Below are 23,739 nucleotides of genomic sequence, written 5' to 3' on the forward strand. Positions count from 1 at the left end.
ACAGAGATGTTATGAACAGAAATAGTGTGTTTAAGTGGTGTAGGGAGTTTAGTAGACCAAGAACAAATGTTCCTGATGAACAGAGGAGTGGAAGACCTTCATTTGGATTGATCAGTTGGGGCGATAAATTTAGGAACCTTCGTGAAGACTGTTGATTCCCAGTGGATGAAATTTCTACGATGTTGCCACAACTCTCCTAATCTTTCTTATACAAGACACTCGCAGAAATGCTGGGGTATGGGAAACTGTTTGCAAGATGGGTCCCAAAACAATTGACGTAGCAGCACAAGAAAAATTGAGTCAGAAGTGTGTGAGAGTTTCTTGAATGACTTGTATTAGAAGGCGAGGATTTTCTGAGTTCTGTTGTCACTGGAGATGAAACGTGTGGCTCATTACAAGTCTGAGACAAAAAGGCAAGCATCACAGTTGCATCACATCAATTCCTCATCTGCCAAAAAATTCAAAACACCAATTTCGGGTTAAAAAAAGAAAAACAATGCCTCAGTGTTTTGGGGCCGAAAAGCCAACAGTTTGGTCAGATTTCTGCCTCGAGGGGAGACAATCAATGCTCAGCAATATTGTGAGACCCAGAAGAAAGTTAAAAGGAGCATTCAATACAGAGGAGGAGAATGCTGGCAAGAGGAGTGTGCTTGTTGCACAACACCACCCATTCTCTCTCAGCCTTAGCTCCCAAGACACCCTTGGACTTACTTGGTTGGAATGTTTTGAACCAACCCCCATAGTCCCCTGACTTGGCACTTTCAGATTGTAATCTTTTCACCTCCCTGAAGGCACACAAGAGTGAAATTAAATTTTCAACAGATGAGCAGGTGCAGAACAAGGTTCTGAAGTGGGGGAAGGAGCTGGTGGGAGAGTTTCTTGTGGAAGGCATGAAGAGGATTGTGCAAAGGCTCACCACGTGCCCCCTCAGGGGGCTCAGCATTTAGTTGCTGGGTATGGGCTTGGTGACCCCGGGGTCCCTGAGCTGGGGACTGGAAAGTGCCACCAGTCCTCAATACCGTAAGCTCTGAGCGCGCTTCAATGACCACCATAGGGCGCGACGGTGGAACGTTGTACGGTACAGAGCCCAGGGATCTTGGCTTAACTGCCTAGGTCGCGAGGATGGTATAAACATCTATTAAAAAAAAACCTCAACCTCAAGGTGTGCTGCGTGCCGAGGAGACGCATGGCTGTTGAGGTAGAACAGTTGCTAGCGGGCAACCTCTGGGGAACCTGCCGTCCCCCAGTAGTATTAGGCTTACCCAGGCAAGCGGGGCTCTGTCTGGGTGGACATTCCTTTCCCTAGCTGCTCGTGGGACCACCATGAAAAGAAATAAGAATAGTGCGCAAGCACGAGTCTCTAAGAAAGGAAAGTTCAAAGTTTTACAGTATGACCCCCCAATCGTTCCCTTCCTTGCCCACACCAGGGGAGGAACGGCGGTCTAAATTACGTGGTGAGATGTATTCTCCTCGATTTCTGGTTTGCAGCCGAACAGATGGGGACTCATTTCTGACCACAAACCCTCAGTTTTTTGTGGAAAATTTAGAGGACAAGTTTGGAGAAGTTGAGGGCCTGTCTAAAATGTGGTCTGGAACAGTCATACAGACAGCATCCCCAGCACAGTCAAGGGCATTGCTTGCTTGTGACAAGCTCGGTGATGTTGCAGTCTCCATTATGCCTCATAAAAGCCTCAATATGGTTCAGGGACTTATTTTTCGTCGTGACCTGTTGTTGCAGTCTGACGACGAGATCCGTGCAAATCTGGAATGCCGCGGTGTCCACTTTGTACGACGTGTCTTCAGGGGACCTAAAGGTAATAGGGTCGCCACCGGCGCCTTCATCTTGGCTATCGAGGGTGACAACCTGCCCGAGAAGGTCAAGGTGATGATATATCGATGTGATGTTAAGCCTTACGTCCCTCCTCCCATGCGCTGCTTTAAGTACTGAAGGTTTGGGCATATGTCATAGAGATGTGACGCCAACCCTACCTCTCGAGATTGTGGACGTGCCTCCCACCTGAACGTCCTGTGTTCGCTGCCCCCTGTTTGTGTCAACTGCGGACAGAAACATTCACCTTGCTCGTCCGACTGCGCGGTTTATCAAAAAGAACGGGAGATTATGCAGTGTAAGACCTTGGACAGGCTCACTTACACAGAAGTTAAACGCAAGTACGACTGACTTCACCCTGTGCGCATTTCATCGACTTTTGCTGCAGCAGCTTCGATGTCACCATCCTTGGCGATGAGTTCCCAAGCTCAGCCGCTTTTTGTGGGCCCTCCAGCCCGGCCATCTATTCCTGCCCCCCGTGGTAGTTGGGGGAACACCCTCTTCTGTTGCTCCCCTGTTTTCAACATCGGGAGTAACAACCCCTCCTTCTTTGGGGACTTCAGTCCCCACCTCTGAGCTGGAGAAGTGCCCGCCTCCTCCGGATCCCCTCGCGCGGAAGGGATCGCTTGCTTCCCTCCCTCCCTTCCATGGTTACTGCCCCTCCCGATGTCAGCCAGTGGTTGAAAAAGCCACCACCTGAGGGCCGTAAGGCTTCCAGGTCTTCCTCGGTCCATGAGACTGGGTTGGAAAAGCCCACCAAGCCTGATAAACTGGACCCTACCAAAAAGAAGAAAAAGCAAAAGGAGAAGGACATAGAGACAGAAAAGGAGTTCACACCTGCACCTGAAGATGATGTGGAGCATCTAGCGTCCACTCAGGAGCTAGATGTTGCTCGACCCGCAGCTCCTATGGAAGTTGATCAGGCTACTTTGCAATTGGTGGTGGCGAGCGCTTCTAAGGTATGACCTATCTTCCCCCTCCCCCCTCCCCTCCCCTCCCCTCCCCACCAGGTTCTTTCATGTCTTCACAGTCGGATACCATTATCCTTCAATGGAATTGCCGTGGTTTTTTCCACCACCTTGCTGAGTTGAAACAGCTTTTGTGCCGCTTCCCTGCCACTTGTCTGGCCCTACAGGAAACCTGGTTTCCTGTTCGGCAGACCCCCTCCCTCTGTGGCTAACAGGGTTACTATAAGAACCGCGTAGAATACGACAGGATGTCTGGCGGTGTCTGTGTTTATGTTCTTGCCACTGTTCCTAGTGCCCCAGTGTCACTTCACATGGCTCTCAAGGCTGTGGCTGTTAGAATCTGGGCAGGAATGGAGCTTACCATCTGTTCCCTCTACCTTCTCCCGGATGAGGGGTCCCTCCTGCTGACCTAGCTGCCTTGTTCGCCCGGCTCCCCCGCCGTTCCTCCTTTTGGGGGACTTTAATGCCCACCACCCTTTATGGGGTGGGGCCCAGATCTCGGGCCAGGGTAGGAACGTTGAGGCTCTCTTGGCACAGCAGGACGTTTGCCTCCTTAACACCGGTGCTCCCATATATTTTAGCTTGACTCATGGCACATACTCAGCCATTGACCTCTCTCTTAGTAGCCCAGGTCTTCTTCCATACCTCAGTTGGAGGGTCCACGACGACCTCTGTGATAGCGACCACTTTCCTATCCTGGTTACTCTTCTTCAATCCCATCCCCCTGACCAGCTGCCACGATGGTCTCTTCGTGGAGCTGATTGGGCAGCCTACACCTCAGCTACTATGGCCATTGCTCTGCTTCCTGGTGACATTGATTTGGTAGTGGACGAGGTCACTATGGCCATTGTTTCTGCTGCCGAGGCAACTGTCCCCTGCTCTTCAAGTACCCTAAGGCGTAAGTCAGTCCTTTGGGAGTTCCAAAGTGCCCATACAGCTTGCCCCGATACCTCTCCAGGTCCAGACCGAATTCACAACAAGTTTCTTCACCATCTCTCGGCGCACAGTCAGGGTGAATTACTCGCCCTGTTTAACCGCATCTGGACGGAGGGCGTTCTCCCAACTAGTTGGCAGGATAGAGTTACCATCCCGGTGCTGAAACCTGGTGCAGATCTGCTGGTGGTTGATAGCTATCACCCTATCAGCCTTACCAACGTTACGTGCAAACTCCTGGAACAGATGGTGAGTCGGCGGCTCATGTGGATCCTTGAAGCTCGGGGCCTCCTGACCCAACAACAGGAGGGCTTCCACTAGGGCCACTCAGCGATCGACAATTTAGTCACGCTAGAGTCGGCTGTTCGTTCAGATTTTACTCGGCGAGAACATCTAGTTGCTGTTTTCGTTGATCTTCAGAAGGCGTACAATACCGCCTGGCACCATCATGTCCTTGCTATGCTGCGCGAATGGGGCTTACGGGGTCCATTTCAGATTTTTCTACTGAATTTTCTCTCCAATCGCTCCTTTCGGATTAGAGTTGGCACTTATTTTAGCTCTGCTCATATTCAGGAGAACGGTGTCCCGCAGGGCTTGTCTCTCATTGTTCCCCTCTTTTTGGTGGCGATAAATGGTTTTGCGGCTGCAGTGGGCTCATCGGTCTGTTCCTCTCTATATGCCGATGACTTTTGTCTTTATTACAGTTCCCCAAGAATCAGTGTCGCTGAACGGCGGCTGCAGAGAGTTATCTGTAAGGCACATTTTTGGGCATCCAACCATGGTTTTTCAGTTCTCAGCCTCTAAGACCCGAGTGATGCATTTCTGTCGTCTTCGAACGGTCCACCTCAATCCAGAGCTCTACCTTGCCAATGAACTACTCCTCATTGAGTAGACGCATCGCTTTCTTAGCATGCTGTTTGATGCTCAGCTCACTTGGACACCTCATCTTCGCCAGCTTAAACAATGGTACTGGCTGCACCTCAACATCCTTCGCTGCCTCAGCCACACCGTTTGGGGGGCTGCACGAACAACCCTCCTGCAGCTCTATAAGGCCTTAGTCAAGTCCCGTCTCGACTACGGGAGTGTGGTGTACGACTCAGCAGCACCTTCAACGTTGCAGATCCTCGACCCGATTCTCCATTGTGGCGTCGGACTGGTGACAGGTGCCTTCCGCACTAGTCCGCTGACTAGCCTTCTTGTAGAAGCTGGAATCCCTCCCCTACAATTCCGCTGACAACTGTTGCTTGCGTCATACATCGCCTGCGTCCATTCCTTGCCCGACCACCCAAACTGCAGGCTCCTTTTTCCATCTTCTGCACTCCCCTCCCCACGACGGCGGCCTAGGTCGGGTCTCCCGATCGCAGTCCATGTTCATTCCCTTCTCTTGTCACTCGAGTCCTTTCCTCTTTCGCCATCCTTCCGGTCCTCTTCCTCTACCCCTCCTTGGTCCCTCCCTCGCTTGCAGCTTTGCTTGGATTTGTCCTGTGACTCCAAGTCCTCCGTTCCACCTGCCAGTCTTCGTCAACATTTCATGGCTATTCTAGCCTCGTTTCGCGATGCAGATATAGTCTACAGCTATGGTTCTGTGGTTGATGGACACACTGGGTTTTCTTTCTTCCACGGCAACTACGTTGATCAGCATTCCCTGCCTTGTGGGAGCAGTGTTTTCACTGCGGAGCTGGTTGCTCTTTACCGTGCACTCGCTCCTGCCCTGGGGAGTCATTTTTCATATGCAGTGACTCCCTGAGTGGATTGCAAGCACTTGACCAGTGTTTTTCTCGGGACCCTTCGGTGCGCAGTATTCGAGATGTTGTTTTTGCTCTCGCCGAGTGTGGTCGTTCAGTGACGTTTGTGTGGACCCCCAGGCCACATTGGCATTCCAGGAAACGAACGTGTTGATCGGTTGGCCAAGCAGGCCACCACTTCGCCACCCCTGGAGCTTGGTCTCGTGGAAAGAGACCTCCGGTCAGCCCTACATTGCAAGGTCTGTGATGTCTGGAGCTCTGAATGGTCTGCCTTGAACACGCCAAATAAGCTCCACATGGTAAAGTCGTCCACAGCCGTATGGAACTCATCCTTGAGGAGCACCACGCGTAGGGACTCCGTTGTTTTCTGCCGTCTCTGAATTGGACATAGCGGTTGACCCACAGCTATCTCCTTTGCCGTGAGAACCCACCCAAGTGTTGCTGTGATGCAGGGCTGACAGTGGTCCATCTGATGGACTGCTCCCTATTAGCCCCCTTGTGGCAGTCCTTTAATTTACCAGCTGCACTTCCTTCAATTCTAGGTGATGGTGCCTCTATAGCTGACTCAGTTTTACGTTTTATCCCTGCAGCTGGGTTTTATCACTCACTCTAGTGTGGGCACTCTCGCATGATTTCTCAGGCTACACCCACTCCAGCGACTTTTAATTGTGACGTGGATACCAAAATAGTGTCTTTTATGGTTACAAGTTGTGTTGGTACCTCTATCAACGCTTTCCATCTGGAGGTTCTTCGTTTGTAGTCGAGTGGTTGACCTTTTACCTGATCCATCAACCACTGTAGTTTGTTTTACTTTAGTCAACTATTTGCTCTGCTCCTTTTTAAGTGTCCTCTATTTTGTGTTATTGCGGTGTTCATTTTAGCTCTGTACCCTTTGGTGTTCCCTCCTTCTGGGTGCAGAGGTTACACTTTTACTGTACAGGCCTTTTACAAGTATGTGTGTTTGGAACAGGGGACTGATGACCTTGATGTTTAGCCCCCATCAAACCCCGAAACCAACGAACCACCACATGCACTGAGTGGGATGGTGATTATTTGGAGAAATAGTCAACGAGTGTATCGACAGTATCCTGTAACTTCGTGTTTCAAGGACACTTTTTCGTAAAAAAAATATATAAAAATCTAGTACACATGTGTTCAGAATATGCCTTGTAAGTTTGAATATGGCATGTTAGAATTATGTTGTAAGCTGTAACCCATTTTAGTATATTCCTAATGCTCTGTTCTGTTGGTTTCTATGTGTTTAATAGTACAATACTGGAAAGTCCTGGGTAAACCACAAAAATGGTAGGAGTGAAGGTAAGTTGTTGATAGGGAGCTAAAGAATATTGAAATCATACAAAGATTTCAGACAATGTTCTTCCTTGGAGTAAATACACACATTCCAAGTGTGACTGTTTCTGTCCGAATTTATTGTTGTTTACCTGTGCTAAACCACGAGGCGGTGAGTTGCAGGCAACCAGAGTAACAGAGCTAGGCATCTCCACTCACATTTTTTGTCCTCATAGCACCTCAGTCCATTCCAATTTGTTCCAGGACGCCATCCCGTATGGTCATTGTTATGGTCTTGTTGGACCTCAGGAACAAACTTGGGTTATTAGGATTTTGCTGATCTTGCTGACACCCGTGTGTTGATGCTCAAGACAAGGCAGAAAGGGAATATTTTGCTCATGGTCCTGTGGTGCTGCTTTCGTAAGTGGGTCAATCCATACCAAATGGTCTAGCACTGGTTGCTTGACCATCTGAGAAAAATTTTATATTTGCTGGGTGAATTCCTCAATGTTTAGTAGTCACAAAAATATTTTTTTTTAAAAATGTATTGTGTATTATTTTGAAATATTTGTTCCAGGCCACATGCGTTTTTTGTATTTGCAAGCATCTACATTTTTTACAATTATTCAGTAGTGGATTGTCCTAAGCCTTTCAGATAAAATACATTTCACTCCGGCAATTACAATTTAACATCATTATCACTTAGCTGAATGTATTCTTTAATATATTTTTAATAGTTCAAAGTTATCAGCCACAAATTAAAAAACTCAATTTTTGAACAGTAGTCTTCCAAAGAAAGATTAATTTCTCAGCTTTAATGTTTTTTTCTGCTATTACACTGTATCGTATAGTTACTTTTTATAGAGTATCAATGGTGAGCAGCTACACTTAAAAAATACACATTTTTTAAAAAAAATTGATTTTTTTTTTAATTTATTCATTTTGTGTCCTGCAATATCTTTGTCGGGGGACCGGATAAAAATCTGAAAATTTTACAGTTACTAGACCTTTAAGATATCAAAGTTCAGAATAAATTTCAACTTTGAGATTCATTTGGAAGTTATGGAAAAAAGATTGCAAAGGTGAGTCAAAAATATGCTTTTTAATGTCTGCGATATCTGGTAGGCTAATCAGAAAAAATATACCAGTTGCATATTGTAACACACCACATTACACTAGATTATTTGTCGAAACAATGCTGTGGTAATTGTTTCAGCAGACTAACAGTTGCATCTGCAAGCTTGTATAAGTCTGATTGTTGTCTTCCCCCTTACACCAACAATTGTCTGCTCACACTCTTGAAGTGTGCAGTTGAAAAATGGTGTCTCAGTGTTTTGTCGGTGTTATTATTAATGAAGCATGTCATAAAAGTATGTATGGAATGTATCCTAAAGACATTACTTTAATCGAAGATTTCAGTGAAGAAGAAAAAGTGTTGTTTTGCTTACGAGGTGGCCCAGAGATCAAATCAACATGCAAACACCATGAATTGAAGTACTTTAAAAAATTTCATCACCTTTTTGGTCAGTCTTACATGTACCCTTTTGAGAAACATAAGAAACCTATACCAAAAGGTCTGAGAGAAATGTCATTTGATCATTATTCTAAAAATAAAAGCCCTTTTGGCAATCTCATACCAGGAAAATCATTGTGTCCAACATGTTATTCTAAGATATTTGTAATACACAAGGGAAATGATAGTGAAACCTCAGATACAGAATTTTGTGACTTATCAGCAACCATTAAAAAAGTAGATACAGCTTGTGAAATCCTGGGTATGTCGCTTGCTAGTAAAATTAGAAAACTAAGTCAAGATAAACGACCAAATGCCTTGAATACAAAAATTGAGAACGTGGCAGCTACAGCCAAAATTTGGAAGTCAATTTGGAAGTTTCATTTCAAAATACAATTTGTACTGAAACAGATGGAAGTTCTAAAACTTCACCAACCGAATATGATGATTTGATAGAAAAACTAAAAACTGCTGTACTTCAAACAAAGAGGATAAAATTAAGTTTCAGTTTACTGCTGAATTCTTGGAGTCAAGCAAAAGTTAGTGATGAATTTATTGTTCAGAACATCTTCTTAAGTTAACAAGGCAATTAGTAAAAGAAAGGGAATTTTACCAGCATTACAAAAGAAAAGTGCATTTAATTCGGTAGATGAAAACACAATCAATAAAGTTATTAAGTATTACGATGATGACGATAACACCCATTTGCTGTCTGGCAAAAAAGACTGTTTCTGTGAAAGAAAATAGTTCTGGGATTCAAAGACAAAAAAGGTTAATATTGTGTAATTTAAATGAACTATGCATGAATTGAAAAAAGAAAATCCTGACATTAAAATTGTAAGATCAAAGTTTTGCGAGTTAAGACCAAGATGGTGTATTGTCTCAGGAGCATCTGGCACGCATAATGTTTGTTTCATCAGAACCTAAAGTTGGTGATAGATGGGACCAATCTTAGAGTTGACTATAAAGACCTTTTGGAAGGTATGGTATGCAATATTGACAGTTACAATTGTATGAACAAGGGAAAATGTGAAGATTGTCCAGACAAACAAGCTTTACTTGACATGTTTGAGAAATCCGAAGATGACGATTTGATGCCTGACAATATAAAATACAAACAATGGGTGACACAAGACAAAGTGAAATGGTGACAGTCATAAAATCACGAGAAGAGTTTTTTGAAGTGTTGGTGGCTAACCTTGAAAATCTGAAAATGCATCATTTTATTGCAAAAGCTGAAAGTAAATCTTTGAAAGACAAAAAGCAAACCTTGGCAGCTGCTGAATGCTTAGTTCTTGCTGACTTTTCGGAAAATTATTCCTTTGTTGTTCAAGATGAAGTACAATGGCACCACTGGGTAAACAAACAGGCCACAGTTCATCCATTTGTATTCTATTATAAAGATGAAGATAAACTAATGAGCCAAAGCTTTTGTGTCATAAGTGACAACCTTGAACACAACACTACAACAGTGTACATTTTTCAACTAAAATTAACAAATTACATTAAACAGCACCACCCTTCCATAAAAAAACTGATTTACTTTTCGGATGGGACAGCAAGTCAATATAAAAACTAAAAAAATCTTTATTAACAACTCCTTCCATAAAGAAGATTTTGGGTTTGATGTAGAATGGCACTTTTTCGCTTCGTGCTTGGGAAGAATGCTTGTGATGGTGTCGGGGGTACAACAAAGCGAGCTGTCACAAAAGCAAGTCTGCAGCGGACCGATGACAATCATATCATAACACCTCAAAAAATGTTTGAATTCTGTAAAAAAAAAACATATCAAAGGAATTACTTACGTTTTTGTACAATGTGAGGAAATACAAGAAGTATATGACAGTGTCTTGAAGGAAAGGTACAACACTTGTCAGAAGATTAAAGGCACTTGATCTTTTCATTGTTATGTACCCCATTCACACAACTTGCTGAAGTGTAAGATCACATCAACTTCGCCTGATAATGAACTTCATCAGTTTGGAAAACTTGCACAACTGGTTCTTCAAAATAAAGACATAATGGCTTGTGTTTGCGATGAACAGTGGTGGATTGGTGAAGCTGATAATATTGACTGTCAAAACCAAGATGTACATGTTGTACTTTATTACCCTCCAGGACTAAGGACATCTTTTAAAAAAATTGAGAAGGATCAAGTTTGGATGCCACTTAAAAATGTACTAAGGAAGCTGTCTCCCATGGAATTTACAACTGTGACTGGGCGAACTTATAATCTAACACCCAAATGGAGTGAACAAATTTCTCAAATGTTCAGTGAGCAATGTACTAAAAACAAATAACAAGAGAACAATATGATGTAATTAGTAGGCTTATTTTCAATTTAATAAAGTAAGTAATCATAGATACGTTTAAATTATATACTGTAACTGATGCATTTTATTCCATAAGCCTGGATATCGCAGATGTTAAAAAATGTATTTTTGACTCGTGTTTTTAATTTTTTTTTCTCCATATCTTCCAATTGAATCTCAAATTTGAAAATTATACTGAAGTTTGATGTTGTAAAGGTCTATTAACTGTGAAATTTTCAGATTTTTATCTGGTCCCCCAACAAAGATATTGCAGGCCACAAAAACGAAAAATAAAAACAAATCCATTTTTTAAAATAGTGTATATTTTTAAGTGTAAGTTGCTCATCACTGATACTCCGTAAAAAGTAACTATACTATACAGTGTAATAGCAGAAAAAATATTAAAGCTGAGAAATTAATCTTTCTTTGGAAAACTACTGTTCAAAAATTGAGTTTTTTAATTTGTGGCTGATAACTTTGAACTATTTAAAATATATTAAAGAATACATTCAGCTAAGTGATAATGATGTTAAATTGTAGCCCAGAGTGTGTTGAAATAAATGAATTTATCTGAAAGGCTTAGGACAATCCACTACTGAATAATTGTAAAAAATGTAGATGCTTGCAAATACCAAAAAACACATGCAGCGTGGAACAAATATGGCCGCCATTTCAAAATAATAAACAATAATTTTTTAAAAATATTTTTGCAACTACTAAACACTGGTAATTCACTGACCAAGTATAAAATTTTTCTCAGATATTCAAGCAACCAATTATTTTTTCTTGGGCCACTTGGTATGAATTGAGTCAAGTGCTATATAGTCTAGGTCTCACAGAATGTTCTTGTTGACTTCACAGCATCCTTGCAGTGGCCATGATTTACATTTACCTGCTATCGTGGTTTATTGTTTTTCTCTGAGTATTGTATGGCACGTCTTTGTGGTGATGCATGAGTAATAGTCATAGTGTTTCAAATATTACCTCAAAAAAATTAGCTGTGACCATAACTCTTTGCACTTTTCCCTTGCTGCACGTTCAGTATGACATATTTTCCCCAATGACTGACTTGGTGGAGGTCTTCGTTGTAGAAGTTTACATTGTGACTGTTCAGACAGTTCCAAATTGAAATTTAACTTGTCTTCTTTCTTGGAAATGCCTTCCATACACTAGTTTCTTCATCTGAGGAAAGAGGAAGGAGTTACTGGATGCCATGTCAGAGGTGAGTCGAAGTTTGATCACCCAAAGAAGCAGTGTGTGTTACTTACCTGTGCAGAATGAACTGGGGTGACAGTGTATAGCAGAAACAAACCCTCAGGTAGCTTCCTGCTGTTTTTCAATGTGACAACCTCCTGTATACTCATTGGAAAGATTTCAATAGTATGCTCCTGTGACAGTTTGTCTCTCACAGGCATAATATGTTAGCACCCCAGAAGGCACTCAGTATTAAGTGCCTGATGATTGTCGGTTTTTCGCCTTTGTCAGCAGTGGTGAATCCATGTTACTTGCTTTTCTCCTTTGTAGTTCATAGTGGCACCCAGCGTATCTGCTGCAGCCTCGGTTGGCAGGCTTTATGAATAGTTGTGTGCATTGTTGAATGTAAGTGTGGCCGCTGTTCTTGTGTTTAGAATACCATACAAGATGTGGAAAACTAAACAATGGCTCATTTGTACTTCTGTACTACATTGACCTTTGAGCTCCATAGCCCTCAATTTCATGTGATTATTGTTTCTTCACAAAGAGTAGTTCTCCCGCTTTGTTCTTTGTCATTCAGAGTTGTGTGACCAAAATGGTAATGACTGCACCACCTAACCACTATGTCATATGATTTTCTTATTGCCATATACTTCAGAACATGGATTTTTCCCCTTCTGTGCAGAAAATGAATTACCACACAATACTCCACTTCATCAGTACACTGTACTATTCTGTTTTGTCTCCTCTGGTGGCGTGGTGTGGTGCAGGGGTTTCAGTGTGTACCAGGACAGCAGACATGTACCATGTAAACAAAAGAAAGACCAATTATGTAACTTTAATGCTTTGAGATAATGATGATAAATCTTTATGATTACACCTTATATACTTGCAGTGTTTTCCATATATACTTCAAAGACCCACAGTGCTTCACATGCAACATTTCTTAGCAGAATAGTTTTCTGGCAGCACTTCTGCAGAGTTCAGAATCAAGATCTGTATTCTTACAATGAAAAAGTATATGTTCCAGATTCCATTCTGAACCCACACACCTCTTAGCTATTTTTGCATGAATTTTGTATAAATGTGAAGGATAGGAGCAATGATAAGAGAGAAAAAGACCATTCCTCATAGCCTCCTTGATACCAGCCATAAGTATTTGTCCATATTTGTTACCATTTCTTCTCCACCGAACACTGTACTGTGTCTGCGCTATCTTATAACACTCTAGTTACTGCCTGCACTTTGTCTTCAGGGTTAGTCCAGGGCTTGACTCGTTCCATCTGCAGATCTGTAATGTATGATCCCCAGATTACATGTAGGGACTAGACCTGCATGTGTCAGTTGTAAGGCTATTTCCCTTCACATTTTTCTCAGAAGCTTCACTGGATCTGCCTGCATTGTTTTATGTGCCCACATATTGGCACCAAATGGTTGTTGTTGTTGTTGTTGTTGTTGTTGTTGTTGTTGTTGTTGTTGTTGTTGTTGTTGTTGTCTTCAGTCCTGACACTGATTTGATGCAGCTCTCCATGCTACTCTATCCTGTGCAAGCTTCTTCATCTCCCAGTACCTACTGCAGCCTACATCCTTCTGAATCTGCTTAGTGTATTCATCTCTTGGTCTCCCTCTACGATTTTTACCCTCCACGCTGCTCTCCTATACTAAATTGGTGATCCCTCGATGTCTTGGAACATGTCCTACCAACCGATCCCTTCTTCTAGTCAAGTTGTGCCACAAGCTGCTCTTCTCCCCAGTTCTATTCAATACCTCCGCATTAGTTATGTGATCTGCCCATCTAATCTTCAGCATTCTTCTGTAGCACCACATTTCGAAAGCTTCTATTTTCTTCTTGTCTAAACTATTTATCGTCCATGTTTCACTTCCATATATGGCTACACTCCATACAAATACTTTCAGAAATGACTTCCTGACATTTAAATCTATACTCGATGTTAACAAATTTTTCTTCTTCAGAAATGCTTTCCTTGCCATTGCCAGTCTACATTTTATATCCTCTCTACTTCGACCATTATCAGTTATTTTGCTCCCCAAATAGCAAAACTCCTTTACTACTTTAAGTGTCCCATTTCCTAATCTAATATCCTCAGCATCACCCGACTTAATTAGACTACATTCCATTATCCTCATTTTGCTTTTGTTGATGTTCATCTTATATCCTCCTTTCAAGACACTGCCCATTCCGTTCAACTGCTCTTCCAAGTCCTTTCCTGTCTCTGACAGAATTAAAATGTCATTGGCGAACCTCAAAGTTTTTATTTCTTCTCCATGGATTTATATACCTACTCCGAACTTTTCTTTTGTTTCCTTTACTGCTTGCTCAATATGCAGATTGAATAACATCGGGGATAGGCTACAACCCTGTCTCACTCCCTTCCCAACCACTGCTTCCCTTTCGTGCCCCCCCCCAACTCTTATAACTGCCATCTGCTTTCTGTACAAATTGTAAATAGCCTTTCGCTCCATTTATTTTACCCCTGCCACCTTCAGAATTTGAAAGAGAATATTCCAATCGACATTGTTAAAAGCTTTCTCTAAGTCTACAAATGATAAAAATGTAGGTTTGCCTTTCCTTAATCTTTCTTCTAAGATAACAAGTAGGGTCAGTATTGCCTCACATGTTCCAACATTTCTATGGAATCCAAACTGATCTTCCCCGAGGTCGACTTCTATCAGTTTTTCCATTCGTCTGTAAAGAATTCGCGTTAATATTTTGCAGCCGTAACTTACTAAACTGATAGTTCGGTAATTTTCACATCTGTCAACACCTGCTTTCTTTGGGGCTGGAATTATTATATTCTTCTTGAAGTCTGAGGATATTTCGCCTGTCTCATACATCTTGTTCACCAGATGGTAGAGTTTTGTCAGGACTGGCTCTCCCAAGGCTGTCAGTAGTTCTAATGGAATGTTGTCTACTCCGGGGGCCTTGTTTCGACTCAGGTCTTTCAGTGCTCTGTCAAACTCTTCACACAGTATCATATCTCCCATTTCATCTTCATCTACATCCTCTTCAGTTTCCATAATATTGTCCTTAAGTACATCGCCCAAATGGTATGTAACAATGTACCACACAATATGGCATTAAAGGAGATTTTTAACACATCTGTGATTTTTAAATGTAATTAAAGTGTTACTCTGCCAATACATTTTGGTAAAATATTCTGAAAGGTTCATGCTTCAAACTGCACCATGCCCTGTAATTCAATAAAATTTTCCGTAGTAAGTCATATCGTGTGATATAGATGCAACTTTTGCAGAGCGTAATACAGGTACTAGAACTCCTGCAGATAAAAATACACATGATTCAGTAGATTTTGCTTCAGGGAAGTTGAGGTGTTGCTTACATAAATAACGGTTTGTGAGTCCTGTGTTAGATTTTTTAAAGGCTAATTAAAGTGTGGAGAATCGCAGTTTAAAGTGCAAATAGTATGAAATATAAATAGAAACATCAGAATTAGTGTTTGAATGATATCAGATACAGATAACATGTGTACGAGAAAGAAAAAGTGTTACTGCAACAGGAAGCAAAGCTGATAAAAACACATATGGCAAAAGCCCTTGTATGTTTGAAACCGACAATGCTGGTAGTGCCAAACTATGAAATAGGGGAAGGAAAGCTTTAAGGAGGGTGGGCAATTTTCTAGACTCTAGGTTTGACTTTCACAAAAGATATTGCAGTGTTCTAGTTACTAGCTGCGGCAGTAAACACATCAAAGATAATATTGAAACTGTACTTAGATTAAAATAACAGTTACTGTGTCATCTTTATTGTGGGTATGTGTACAGCCATGTCAGGCAGGTAGGTTTTGAATGGAGGGGCACACAGTTCCATGTGAGTTAAAAGCTGGATGTTGGCTGGGTGCAGACAGACAAGCTAGTATTCTATAGTTACCCAACAGGCAAACAGAAGTGTCATTTTTGTATCACAGTATGGTGCTCCTGTGAAAGCTGTGGTTACACAAATTAAGTAAAGCTACAATTTTTATAAAGTTCTACTTTTTGTGTAAGAAAATAATTGTAGGCTAGGTAGGAGTGTTGAATGTGATGATAAAAATCTCGTAAATCAGCTTCACTGATTTTTCTTCCACATAATCTTGTTTGTGTCATTGATATCCAATGAGATTCTTACATATGCCTTCCATTTTATGCTGTTGCCCAGTGATTTACTTTTAGAAAAGGGAAATGTACTAACCTAACCAATTAAGTCCTTACATTTTGGTCTGTTCATGCATGTAATCGTATCACAATATACTATTTTACTAGAAGCTTAGAATTTAATTTTATGTGGCAGGTAATGGTTGTCTATGGATGGTTCCCATAATGCTGAGTACGTCTCGGAATCCACATGACGTTGCTTTCAGCACTGTATTAGAGACACGCTCAGCTAACATCACTCTTCAAAATGTGTCTGCTTCAGACTGGGTTAAAGTTAACCCTGGTACTGTTGGGTACTACCGTACACAATACCCACCAGATATGCTGGAACTGTTTGTACCTGCTATCCAGAACAAATCTCTGCCACCTCTGGATAGACTTGGATTACTAGATGACCTCTTTGCAATGGTTTGTGCAATTTTCTTTTTGTTAATACTACATAATATAGCATGGTGTTAAGGCATAGACTTTGTTATAAATGGTATTCACTGGTAATAATTAGGAAAAAATTACTTGGAGAAATGCATGATACACACTGAGCTGTCTTACAATACATTTATTCAGTACTAGTTTCAGTCCTGTACTTCTTCACAGTGGAAAAATCTATTGTGACAACTTTATATGGCATACATGCTACTTAACCAAAAAAGTATACACGATTGCTGACTTGAAAACATAAGAAAATAATAGTGCATAAATGTTGTGTAAGACAGCACAGAGAGTGTGTGTGTGTGTGTGTGTGTGTGTGTGTGTGTGTGTGTGTGTCATGCATTTCTCCAGGTATATTGATGCTGTTGACAGTTACTGAAGGGGGAGGGGGGGGGGGATGGGAAAAATTAGTTGTTCTTGTTTCTTTGCAGATTTGCGTAACTAGTTTGTGTGTGTTGCTGAAGGAAATGGTATTTAAATGAATTGCTTAACAATATTATTATGTTTATTTTCTTGTAATAGCATTGTCTTTAGGGATGTAAGTTAGTAACAGTTTCGTCAGTCTTCAACTTTTTTAGTTTTATACTGTTGACTTAGGCAACTGCTAATAAAAACATATGGAATTCGGTGGGTGTGGCTGTGTCACAGAACTATTTACATTTATAGGTCTCTGTTTATCCAAAAAATTGGCTATGTTTCTGGGCGTAGTCTTTAGTTTACAAAGTCTGCTAAAAAATAAACATCCAGATATAATAGTTAGTGTTCAACAGCCAAGTGTGCAAATTTAACTGATGATGACAATAACTAATTAATAGCGACTTGAAAATGTGCCATATATTACTTGGTGAAATTAGCATCTGCTTTGAGTGGAATTAGCATATATTTTTTGGGCATAATAAGTATCTGTTTCTGGCAAAATGAGTTCTGTTTATTTATGTATTTATTTAAAGTTTTCTGCTCTATGTGCGTTAACACAAAATTTATGGAAAAATAATTATTAGAGATAGAGTAATAATTAAAGAAAATAAAAGTTTTCATTCCTACAATAACAGCTTTCTGAGTGGAATATATGCTTCTGCAAATAATTCAACACGTCGTGTCCCCCCCCCCCCCCCCCCCCCTACCCTCTGTGTAAGTTTTCATCAAATGATCGGTTCTGTTGAGAAGCAGCAGCATTTTCTCATCAGTGAAGAAAATGTTCTTCTGATTTAAGGTGTTTCTTGACACTATCTTTCCCCACTCAGTTTGATAATTACAAAATGTATAGCACACTAGTTTTGAATCTGTAGCATAGCCCTGAATAGCATATTGCAGAGCCTTTTTGTGAGGCGTGCAATCCATACTTCACACAGTATTATGAAAAGAATAGATTGTCACTCACCTTATGGGGAAGACATTGAGTGCAGACAGGCACAATGAAAGACTGCTGCACATTAAGCTTTCAGCCAGAAGGCCTTCTGAAGTACAAACACACACACACACACACCCACACACACACACACACACACACATTCATTAATTCATTTCATTCTGACCACTGTCTCTGGCCGATATGGCCAGAATGTGGACAGCAACTGTGCCTGATGGAAGAAGCAATCAGGTCCAGGTGGTGGGGCCAGCAAGAGGCTGAGATGTAGTGGGGGAGGCATAGCCGGTAGAGGTGGGAAAGGTATAGTTCTATTAGTGGGAGTGTGGATGGGATACAGTAGGCTTGCTAGATGCCATGGGAAGGTTTGGGTATGGGAGAGGAGGGGAAGGACTAGTGGGTGTGTTGGTGAAATATGAGGTTGTATATTGCTGGAGTTGGAGCAGAGAAGGGGACAGATAGATTAAGGATGGGGACTAACAAAAGATGATGCAAGAAGTGTTACGGGAACATAGGATATGTTGCAGGGAAAGTTCCCACATACGCAATTCAGAAAATTATTTTTGTTATGCCTGTCTGCGACTAGAATGTCTCCTCTATATGGTGAGTACTGATCTACCGTGTTCATAATATTCTTGTTATTCTGTCCAGCACTTTCCATACTTGACAACACTACAGATAGAATCCACAAGGTTCTTAAGAGTGAAAGTAGAAATAAAAATGACACTATTAATGCTTTACAAGAAGACTCGTGGTGAAGACTCTTAGCGTGGTGTTATAGGTCAGGCACAACAACATAGCAAGTGGCTGCTGTGAGTAAACAAAAGAAAACTTCAAAAATCCCAACAGGTAAGAAACAGTGTGTGGGGGAACAAGCCCCACTTTTCACTTACAGATCAGCCCGCCCATGTCTGTGTTCTTGTGAAAGCAGAATTGACATAGGGATCTCAGATTGTTTCTGGTGTCACGAAAGTTGTACTTGAGCCTCATGATGGTTCAGCATTACTATCTTTGCTCATTTTGAAATAACAGTCTATGCACACTGCAAAGCAAAATAATGTACATTGAGCATCTGGTAATGGCTGCCACACAAATGATGTGCCATAACCAGAAATAGTTTACTTTTTTCATATTTATATGCAGAAAATGAAGATATTTCAAACTATCTCTTTTGATGTAGTTAATCTGGATACAATGTGCTTTGAAATAGCATTTATTACATAAATTTGCATTTTGTGGCAGAATTTGCATTTATCACGAATGATGTAAATTTTTCAGGTCCCTCTTATTTGTGTTACTTTATATTTTTGTATCAGTTTGAATGAAAATTGACTTTTTATACCTGTGTTGCCAATAAAAACTTTCTATGTGCTTGTGCAGTTTTGTATTAGTGAACTAAAACTTGTTTGGTGTAACTAGGATTTTAATAGAAGATTATGTACACCGTATCATTCATGAGCTAGCGTCTACATGTGTGGTAGCTCTAAATGTTATTCAGTTAATGTTTGCTGACCATTTCCGTTGGATGTCTGTTTTGATTATTCACACAGCTTTGACAAATCAGCTGGTAGAGTTTAATCTACAGTGACATGTTTAACGCAAATCTGAATTTGATACATTTTATATTCCTTAAAGGAGTTCTTTGCTTAAGAGTGCTGAAGCAATTTTCCAGAATCGGAGGAAGAACATATTTTAATGCCATGTAAATAAACTTGAATTAAAAACACAGTTTGATAGGAGTTAAAATACTGCTTAGCATAAAAGTAACCTTCCTTCAGAAAATCTTCAAACACCTATTATCAATTCATATCTTTGTAGAACTCTTCCCCAGATTTTGAAAAGTTCAAGAAAAGTTGTTTAATTCTTCCTTTGGTATAACACATACAGAATTGGAAATAAATATAAAGGCAGGGTTTCACGAAAATAATAATACAATGTCTGAAGCATGTGTGTACCATATTTACTGTGAAAGTAGTAGATACATAAAAGACATAATCATGACGGAATTACATAGTTTCTTTCATAACAAGAGTAACATAACAAGGCATGTGCATTTCCTCAATGGAAATTGTTGTAAAGGCACGAACTGTCCTGTTGAGTTACTGCATTGTTAGTACTCCGTCTAACCTGTGTTCTTCCTAATTACCTCGAAATTCTCTTTGGCATTGATTTTGTTGTGGTTTGTAGTTCTTGCAGTGAAATTGCCTCCCATTCTGCTTGTGTTGCTCTTTTCAGGTCACATAAGGTCTCTTAATTAAAGACATCAACCATTTCCCTAGATCATTTGAAATCCATGCCCATGCCCATCCCACTCCCACCACACATCTTCCTTGTCACCATTGATGCCACCTCCCTCTACATCACCATTCCCCATGTATGTTGTCTGTCTGCTGAACATATCCTCAGTCAGTGCCCACCTGATTCAAAGCCTAAGGCATCCTTGTGGCTCACCTTAATCAACTTTATACTTATCAGCAACTGCTTCACCTTTGAGGGGCAAACATACAAACAGGTGAGGGATATGGCCATGGGAACCAGGATGACTCCTTCCTATGCCAACCTTTTCATGGGTCACTTGGAGGGGGCTTTCTTGGGATTCATAAGCCTTCAACCCCTGGTTTGGTTTAGATGTGATGATGACATCTTTGCCATATGTATTCATGGTGATGCTGACCTTTTAAAACTCCTGTAATCTCTAAATTCATTTTCCCAATTAAATTTCACATCGTCCGATTTCGAATCCCATGCCACTTTCCTTGATGTTGATCTCATCCTCACCAAAGGCCAGTTACACACTTCTATCCACATTAAACCTACTAACTAACAACAGTATTTACATGTTGACAGTTGCCATCCGTTTCATGTCAGACATTCTCTCCCAGACCACCTTTGGCATTCGAGGAAAGCATATTTGTTTGGATGCATACACTTAAGAGCAATACATTACCATTCTCACCTTAACCTTCACTGGACGTAATTACCCCACCAGCCTAGTTCAAAAGCAGATTTACAGGGCCGTCATATCTGATCCTGGTACTGCTGACCCTCCAAAAAACAACCTCAGAGTACACCACTTGTCAATCAGCTACTTCGACAAGGCCATGTCTTCCTAAAATTGTGCCCTGAAATGAGATCTGTTTTGTCAGAGATTTTGCTTACCACACCTGGAACAGCCTTTCGTCGGCCTCCCAATCCCTGCAGTATCCTTGTCAGACACTGTGCTTCTTTTGCACCTATCTCCCTACTCTATGGCTCCCACCCTTGTGTGACTGTCCCTGCTGCAGGAATTGCCCCATGCACCCTCCTACCACAACCTATAGCAGCCCTGTAACTGACAAAACATATACTATCAAAGGGAGAGCCACCTGTGAAATGACATGTCATATACCAGGTGTTTCGTAAAGAGTGTCCAGCCAGTTACATCGGCACGATTAGCACCAAGTTATCTGTTAGGATGAATGGGCATAGGCAGAGGGTGTACACTGGCAACAGACAATATCCTGTTGCACAGCATGCTCTGCTACATGACAGTCATAACCTTGGTGCCTGTTTCACCACATGCACCATCTGGATTCTTCCCCCTCACACCAGTTTCACAGAACTCCACAGGTGGGAACTAGCGCAACAGCATGTCCTTGGTTGTCGCCACCCTCCTGCCCTTAATTTACGTTAATTTCTTCTGTCTCAGCATATCTTCACAGTAACTACTCCTTCCTTAACTACGTTTGTTTTCTACATCTTTAATTTTCTGACCTGTCTGTTTTTCGCTGTCCCCCTCCCACCTCTATTACATACAGTGCAGTTTCCTTTTCACTCTTATTAACTTGTGCACTATGTTTTAGCAGTAATCTCTGTCTTGCATATTACCCTGTATTCCACCTCTGAGCTCTTAGGTTTTCAAATCTCATCCGGTACTGTCCCCAACATTCTGTCTTCATTTTCATCTCGGCTGGTAAGTCTGCCCTGAATCAGGGTTCTGGGTGACTTTTCCAAACTCTACCCCTTTTCCTAAACATCCCCAGTCCTTTTCCTTCATCCCTCTTCCTTCCCCTTCCACCCTTCTGCCAGGAGGAGGAGCTACTGGCTTCCAGTTTCATTATATCGTCAAATTTTGAGTATTTTTGTTGTTAATAATAATAATAATAATAATAATAATAATCTATAAAATTTCTGCATTCACCCAGGAACTGATATTGATGTTGTTAGTGTAAGATAATGGTTTTTACATTCTGAAACATGTAATTTTAACTGTGGCCATGGCTTAAACACTTCCATCACTATTCACGCGCAACCTTACCATTGTTGGTCCTCTCTCTTTTTTTTACTTTCGTCTCATCTTTCTCCTTCAACATGGTGTATTTTTGATAAAAGTCAATTATATAGGAAATAAACTTTGTTGGCATTGTAAATGTTCCTAGGGTGATTATTGGCCTGGTGAAAAGCCAATGTTCTTTTTCAAACCACTATTGAGAAAACTTAGAGACTCAGCATTTGAAGTTGACTGCAGAACAATTCTACATCCACCCCAATGTACATTTCACGTAAGGAGCACGAAGATAAGAGAAATTAGGGGTTGTGTGGAGGCATTTAAACAGTTGTTTTTCCCTCACTCTGCAAATTGAAAGGAAAGGAAATGACTAGTGGTAATACAAATTACCATCTGCTGTCCACTATATGGTGGCTTGCAGAGTATGTATGTAGATGCAGGTGTAGATAGAAATTATTGTTCTTCCACCGTTCCACATTTTCCATGTACATAGCCCAATTTTCTCCACTTTCATTCTTGTGTGAGTGATTAACATTTTTTTAAATGATCCAGCCATATGTTAGCCATATGTTCTGTTCTCCATCATCAATCGTGAGTTTCAGTGTGGTTCGTTGCTCCCACTCACAATAGATTTCCAGGTAAAACAGTATTTGCTCTCCTTATTCCATGGATCCAATTTTAGGATGTTTTCAAATCTTTGAAAAATGAAGCACAAATGTCTATCATTTTGATTGCATAATATTATTTAGCTTCAGCATTCTGGAAGGTCTGATTCCTTTCGTGCACTACACTGTATTAGGAAAACAGTGATAAATCGTATTTTTTATGTCAGAGTTTAGTTTTAAGATTGTTTTTGATGCTATGAACATTGTTGTCTCCTATTGACTAGTAAGCTTTCTTTGGTTACTGGTCAGAATTAAATTTAACTGTCTTGTGTACTCAACTTGACTCTTTGATGAACAGAATGTGAATATTTGCCTTAGACAGAGCAGAACGTGCATAATTTCAGCTTTGCAACAGGGCTGTTCACTGCTATTGATCTCTCAGTATATTACCCGGCCTGTGCACACACACTGCTCAATATGAAATGACCTATTTCCAGTATGGATTTTCCTCCCAAACAGAACAATTCCAAAAAAGAAACATTCATGACAGATGCTCAGTAAGGCAAACTGTGTGTACTGCAGCTATCTGAATGTGTTTGAACTGCACACTAGGATCCAGGTATGAGCGAATTGTATTACCCTGCCACCAAAGCATTTATAGCATAGTTTTCTAGTTTTCAGACCAGCTAAATGAGCAGCCTGTCTCTAATTGGAGCAAAAAATAATGTTTTGCAATCAGGAGTAGGTGGATGATACTGCATTGTGTTAAACACCTGCCAAACTGAAGAGAACCATACAGTTATTTTCGTCCAGCAATGGCAAAACTTTGCTGAATCGTAGGACACTTGCTGTTTCTACTCCTTCCTGAACGCCTTGCTGTTTAGTGCCCAAAAACAATTATAATCATCATTTGTTGAATATTTGTAAATAGTGAGAACAGAATATGACAATAGTTTCTAAATACCGTAAGTGGGTCCCTTAAGAGTATCAAGGTATCCTTGGCAATCACGGTGATTTCTGGAAGAGGAGGGAGGTACCCAATCGGTACTTTAGTATGAAACTGAAGTCTCTTCACCAATCTGCGAGATGTAAGCCAATCAATGATAGAAGATTTTG

At 41.1% G+C, this 23,739-nt stretch overlaps 1 protein-coding gene across 4 annotated transcripts in view; it reads left to right on the forward strand.

The window, feature by feature from the left end:
* Positions 1 to 23,739, forward strand: part of LOC126175264 (puromycin-sensitive aminopeptidase) — a 164,266-nt gene that overhangs the window by 81,658 nt on the left and 58,869 nt on the right. For all 4 annotated transcript variants that reach the window (XM_049921908.1, XM_049921906.1, XM_049921909.1 and 1 more), the window contains exon 9: positions 16,093 to 16,364. In XM_049921908.1, the coding sequence (XP_049777865.1) occupies positions 16,093 to 16,364 (272 nt within the window). The remainder of the gene's footprint in view (positions 1 to 16,092; positions 16,365 to 23,739) is intronic.

The sequence above is a fragment of the Schistocerca cancellata genome, chromosome 3 (genome assembly GCF_023864275.1).
Source record: "Schistocerca cancellata isolate TAMUIC-IGC-003103 chromosome 3, iqSchCanc2.1, whole genome shotgun sequence".
Lineage (NCBI taxonomy): Eukaryota > Metazoa > Arthropoda > Insecta > Orthoptera > Acrididae > Schistocerca > Schistocerca cancellata.